The sequence below is a fragment of the Tetrao urogallus genome (genome assembly GCF_951394365.1).
Source record: "Tetrao urogallus genome assembly, chromosome: 27".
NCBI classification, from domain to species: Eukaryota; Metazoa; Chordata; class Aves; order Galliformes; family Phasianidae; genus Tetrao; species Tetrao urogallus.
Window position 1 is genome coordinate 2,078,293 of NC_136840.1, and position 6,453 is coordinate 2,084,745.

Sequence of the window (6,453 nt, forward strand, 5' to 3'; positions counted from 1 at the left end):
ACTGTAACGGCCCCTCCGTGCCACCCCCCCTCCCCCCGCATCCCCAGGACAGAGACGCGGCCGCTCGGTGTTCCCAACTCTTTATTCACTCCCGCTGCTCTCCGCCGCGTTCCCCTCCGCTTCATCCTCCTCCTCCTCCTCCTCCTGCTCCTCCTCCGCGTCCTCGCTGCGCTCCTCGGCGATGCTGCGATGAACGGAGAGGGAGGGAGATGTGAGCGCACGGAGCGGCTCAGCCCCGCACCGCACCGCCCCGCACTCACCGTTCTCCGCTCCTGATCTGACGGATCCGCAGCTCCCGGCGAAGCAGCAGCAGCAGCACAACCACGGGCACAGCGGGCAGCAGCAAGCAGGCGGCCAGTAACCCTGCCTTCCTCGCCGCGTTCCGCTGTGCCCGGTGCTGGTGGGGCCCTGGGGCAAAGAGAGCGTTAAGTTCTTTGCTACGAGAGCGGGGAGGTGCTGGAACAGCTGCCCAGAGAGGCTGTGGATGCCCCGTCCATCCCTGGAGGTGTTCAAAGCCAGGTTGGATGGGGCCCTGGGCAGCCTGGTATTAAATGTGGAGGTTGGTGGCCCTGCATAAGGAAGAACTTTTTCTCCCAGGCACTGCAATGGCTGCCCAGGGAGGTGGTGGAGTCGCCGTCCCTGGCAGCGTTCAAAAGGCGTCTGGATGAGGAGCTGCGAGATGTGGTTTAGTGCTTGTGGTAGCAGTGGTGATGGGAGGTCGGACAGGATGATCTTACAGGTCGTTTCCAACTTTGTGATCCTACGGTTCTGTGGTTCTACAACCCCACGCTGCTGCACTCACTGTTCTGCAGCAGCTGCACACCGCTGTCCACGCTGCCCCCGAGGCGCGACCCACGCTGACGGCAGTCGGGAGGTTTCCATCCTGGATAGCAGTGGCAGTGCCGGCGGTTATTGCACACCTGGGGGAGATATGGGGAGGGGGCAGAGGGTCTTCAGGTCAGGCACAGCTCTGCCCAGGGCCACCCATCATGATGTGGTGTGGGTAGGGAATCCCCCCGCAGCCCCACGCTGTTGCTCACTCCGTGGCCGTGGCATTGGATTTCACTGCTGCAGTCGTAGCCCAGCACGGAGTGAGGGTGGCACGTGTTGTTTATGCACACCTGGAACACCACAGTCAGAGTGCTCAGCTCAGCGCCCCACATCAGAGCAAAATCTTCAACGCATTTTAAATAAAAATGCAGATCAAATATTTTCCTACCATTTCGGAGCCGCATTTTGTGCCCGGTGGGACCAGCAGGGGATCTTGCCTTGGTGATGCATTCAGGAAATCCAGAGATACACACAGCTGCTCCCGAACCCGGGCATAAACAACTGCAGCGCCGTCAGTCTCCAGCGGGGCGCTGTGTGGGTAGGTGCAGATCAGTTTGCCACAGCGAAGGTTCCTGGAACATCAATCTGCATGAGATGGATGCTTGGACACGGATATGGACAGACACTGCGTGGTGAAACATCAGCATCGTTCACAACGCCAGTGTGGAGAGGGGCTGCAGTGCTGGCAAGGAGAACACACGCAGCTCTGCATTTGCTGCTGAGCACAGCTACAGCATTGATGCTTAACTGCTCTGCACAGCCCGAATTAAACCCAACGGTGTGCTTTTAGCAGGGAAGTGCCCCTCTTCAGCCACCTACCTCCATGCACAGGCCCTGTAGCCGTGCCGGGGGTGGTACCCGCAGTGCCCAAATCTGTCCCTCTGGCTGTTCAGTTCCTCATAGCACACCACGGGAGCGCTCCTCGAACCTGCATGTTTTACCAGCAACGTTGCTCTTCACACACAGCCCTCAACAGCTTCCTATTTCCTCAGGCTGCACACAGCAGAATGCAAACCCCAGTCGCTGCCACCACCCAGCGTCCCACCACCCGCCGCCCCCCGTGCTGTGTTGGGTGCCTTTACCTCTCCCATAGAGCCGCTGGCACTGCAGCTCAGCAGACTGGCAGCGCCCGTGGTAGCAGTAGCCTGTGCTGTGCTCACAGCTGTGCCCATCCTGCACGTAGACATCAGGGGGGCAGGAGGCAGAGGAGCCGTTGCAGAACTCGGGCAGATCGCACTGAGCGTCGGCGGGGGGGCGGCACGGAGTGTTGGGAGCTTTGAACTGGGGTTGAACACCAACTGCTGGCTGCAGCCCGTGGCTTTGGGGCATTGCACACCCCCAGCAATAACACCTCCCCCAGTAACATCCGTCCAGAATTAAAGGGAGCTGAGCTGGAAATCCCCACCCAGGAACCACCTCAATTGGGCTGCAGCAGTTTGTCTCCATCCTTAAGAAACGATATTTCTCCGACGATCGACGATGGTTACAAGATCAGAGCCTTACCTGACATTCTTCACAACATAACCCGGAGGAACATTTCACTCCTGGCTTAAACACGCATCCTTTAGTGCAGCATTTATCCTTCGAGCATGCCTGAGGACACAGCAGCACCACATTACACCACATTTTTGTCCGTCCCCCCCCCAAAGAACTTCTCATCATCACACCTTCTCCCCTTTTTCACCCCCACAACGCGAATCAAGCCAGAGTGCGCAAAGCTGCCGTCAGATCGATGCCAGGATCAGAGCACAGCCTTACACAGCTCTGCATGGACAACACACAGCTCTGTCTGCAGATGCAGTGCACACCTCGGTGTCGCCGCAGTCGCACTGCTCGCCTTGCTCCACCACCCCATTACCGCAGATGGGTGCACGGCGTGGGGAGGAGCCCCGCAGTTGAGGGCTGTGCAGGAGGCAGCGCCCTGCATCGCGCCTCAGGAACTGCTCCAGGTCTGCAGTGCTGCAGCTGCTGAAGGCCTTTGTCCCACTGATGTGTCTGAAAGAAAGGACGAGCCGTTTTTGCTGGCACCGCCGCTGCCATGCAGCGCTGAAGGCTGCGGGGTGACCTCAGTGCAGCCTGCAGTACCTAAAGGGAGCCTACAAACAGGAAGGGAATCAACTCTTGGAAAGGGGAGATGACAGCAGGAAAAGGGGAAATGGTTTGAAGTTGAGGGAGGGAAGATTTAGGATGGATGTCAGGGGAAAGTTCTTTGCTATGAGAGCGGTGAGGTGCTGGAACAGCTGCCCAGAGAGGCTGTGATGCCTCATCCATCCCTGGAGGTGTTCAAGGCCAGGTTGGATGGGGCCCTGGGCAGCCTGGTCTGGTATTGAATGTGAAGGCTGGTGGCCCTGCGTGCGGCAAGGGGTTGGAGATTTGTGATACTTGAGATCCCTTCCAACCCTGGCCATTCTGTGATTCTGATGGGGATTGGGCAGCATTCAGGAATTTCTTGCTCTCAGAAATAAAGCTTTGCTTTTCAAAAGCGAACCCCTATTTATCCTTCCTCCCTTCCCAAGCAGGTATCCCTGCACCACCGCCACCACCACATCTGCAGCAGAGCCCTCTGCTGGGGGTATCTGTAACACAGGGACCCTCGGGCACTCACAGTGCTCTCGATTCCATGACACAGGTGTGTGTGGGGCAGCGGCAGCCCCGGCCATCATCAAACCCCATGCCCAGGCTGCGCCCCAGCAGCTGCGCCAGGACGATGGAGAACGATTCCAGAGTCACGGCGCGCTGCAGCTGCAGGAGAGCAGTGCTGTTGGCTGTGATACGGCCTGGCCACATCCCCCCATTCAGCACAGCCCCACACCACGACCCCATACCACAGCCCCATAGCACGACCCCATAGCACAGCCCCATACCACAGCCACAGCACCAGATGCATCTCTGCGGCACAGCATTCCCGGAGATGTTGCCACTGTGAAGTCAGCCTGGTCCCGGTACCTGGAACAGAGCAACTCTGTGCACAGACCTCCCTGTGATGCCCCGTGGCTGGAAGCTGGGAGCTGAGTTCTGCTCATCTGCAGTTATTGGGGTGTTTTGGTCTTACACAAACAGACAGGCAACGTCGTGTGGCCGCAGAGCCAGGTGCGACTGCTTCCACTGCAGGAACCGCTGCAGAAGCTCATCTGCTGCTCCATCCGTTGGGATTTTGTTCTGCTGCATCCAGAGCTCCAGGGAGGACGGCACCACGGTCACATTCAGGGGATTAAAGATCTGAAACGTAGCAGCAGCAGTGGCTGCTCACGCCTTGGTCTCAGAGCAGTTAAACCTCTGTGTCAGCCCGAGGGGCTGCGCCTCTGCCAAACTTACACTGTTCACTAAATTGAAAACCTGGATCATCTTCTGCGTCACAGCGTTCTGGTCTGAGCCCAAATAGTTGTGCTAAAAAACAGCACGAGACATGAAAATGGGCAAAGCATGGCTTGTGACAGCACAAGACAACGTTAAAGTGTTCCCTATGCCCATCATGTAAGTGCGAGCTACCAACATCCACCCTTCCCTTCCTGCAAAACCCTCAGCACAAATACCACCCCAAAGGGAAGCCACGAATTAGTGGAAGCTGGAAATGGCACAATCAGAGCAAACACAGGGAGGAAACGGATGCTGCTGACTTACCAGAGCCTTGTCCAGAACTACATACACCTCAATGTACTTGGGCAACTGGGCTGCATCCGATGGTGGCTGAAAAGAGAACAGCTGGATGCTCTGTATTCCTACACCCTAGGAACTGTGTCCCTGAGCTTTGCTGTGCTATGTAAATCTCAATGATGTGTAGAGCCACCTCAGCTCAACAGCTCTTCTTGTTAGATGAGGCAGGAGCACAGTGACCACACAGCAGCTCATTGCAAGCCATTGCCATCCAGGCTGCCCAGGTTCAGAGCCCCGCAGGGCACAGCCCCACGCTCACCTCCTGCATCCCTCTTCCTGCAGCCCTGGGGTGGCTCTGAGCAAACAGGAACCCCGCCGTGTTCTCATTTCTCAGCCGATAAACGAAATGCTCAAAGGTGGGAGAGGAGCCCAGAGGTTCGATCCCAAAGCTGACGTTGTGGAATTGCAGCAGGCCCCTGCAGGGGGGAGACGGTGCCACCGGCAGTGCCAGGCCTGGTACCTCCTACCTGAGAGCCCTGCGCCCATACCTGAGCCCTGCACAGGTGCTGATGGTCACTGCTGAACCAGGGATGCCCTCGATGGAGCCACGGTAGTAGCAGTCGCCCTATGGCAAAGCAGAGGGAACCCTTTCTGAGCTGGGGAGTCTCAAGTGCTGGTCACCAAATAATAACAACCCAAGCTTACCTTGATACGGGTCAAATCAGCCATCGAGGATCCTGGCTCATCTGACACATAAATCCTAAAATCCTCAGGTATAAAGAGACTGCAGGAGAAGAGTGTTAAGTCAAACACTGAAGCGTTATCCCACACTGCCTGCAGACCCCAAACTGCTGCCATCAGGGCTGCAGCCACAAGCACCCCCCACCCGTTCCACCCCAGTGCCCACAGGTGGGAATTGCCCCGTGCCAGAACAGCAGGGCAGGTCCAACTCACTGCTTCTCGAGGTGGATGGTGTATGGCTTCCCCTCCACCGTGAGGATGTAGGACAGCTTGTCCTTGGAGTGCAGAAAAGCAGAGGAGGGGAGAATTATAAGCAGAACAGCAAGCTCAGAGAGCAGATAATGGAAGCTCAACCAGCTTCAACACTCCCTGAGGGGCTGGCAGAGCCCCTCACCCACCAGCACATCACCCCCATCGCCCAGCCACTGCACCCACCCACCCCTGCATGAGTAGGAAGGGAGCACTGTACCGACAGTCCCGTCACATTGGGGGGCAGCTGCAGCGGGGTTGTGATCTGTGACAACGCTCGTGGACCTGGGGAGAGAGCAGCAGAGCAGCCATCACAGCCAGCAGCCCCCACACGGCCCCACAGCTCCACAGGGAGCACTCACACATCACAGCCAGCAGCGTAGCTCCCAACATCAGGCACGGCCCCATTGCTGCTGCCTGCTCAGCAGCAACCAGCAAAGCTCTGCTGGTAACGGCCCCAACAGAACAGCTCCACCAGCAACGGCCCCAACGGAACGGCCACGTGTCCAGGAAAGCAGCAGAGGACAAAAAGGGTGTTTTTATACAAAACCAGCGTGTTTATTGCTTGCTTGCTCTTACAAAGGTTGGGTACAGCAAGTCCGTCGCCCCCGAGCGCTACAAACACACACACTGCGTCCCAGAAGCTCATGGGAACGGGGGGATGCTGCTCCCACTGTAAAGTGGGAACCCTCCCCCAACCCAACGGGGGCAGGGATCACGTATGCTTCATAAAAGGAAATCAGTAGTCATCTGCAATATTCGGCACGTTTAAAATCCGAGCCATTTCCACAGAACCGCCTCTAAAAACTGCACGTTGGTTGCCCCTACACCACCACCCTGCAAATATTGCTAACATGCACAAGGAAGTATAAAAAACGTATTAGAAGGCACCGTTTTCAGCATAGTTTTAGTTCACACGGACAGCTTGAAGTACAATTAAGGACATCCTGGATTACTTTGTGATGTGAGCTCCCCACGTTGCCAAACACAAAGCAGAGCCAGGAAATGGCAGAGCCTGACTCGAGTGGGACAGAATGG

At 57.1% G+C, this 6,453-nt stretch overlaps 1 protein-coding gene across 1 annotated transcript; it reads right to left on the bottom strand.

The window, feature by feature from the left end:
- Positions 1-81: 81 nt before the first annotated feature.
- Positions 82-5,823, bottom strand: LOC306956042 (disintegrin and metalloproteinase domain-containing protein 32-like; the record flags this gene model as incomplete). Its single annotated transcript, XM_079547440.1, has 20 exons — positions 82-184; positions 261-408; positions 803-920; positions 1,041-1,121; positions 1,220-1,403; positions 1,651-1,759; positions 1,914-2,112; positions 2,335-2,424; positions 2,640-2,826; positions 3,437-3,573; positions 3,696-3,777; positions 3,884-4,050; positions 4,147-4,218; positions 4,453-4,518; positions 4,745-4,901; positions 4,974-5,050; positions 5,131-5,209; positions 5,380-5,441; positions 5,636-5,700; positions 5,778-5,823. The coding sequence occupies 20 exons, from the start codon at positions 5,821-5,823 to the stop codon at positions 82-84; spliced, it is 2,229 nt and encodes a 742-aa protein (XP_079403566.1).
- Between the last annotated feature and the right edge of the window lie 630 nt (positions 5,824-6,453).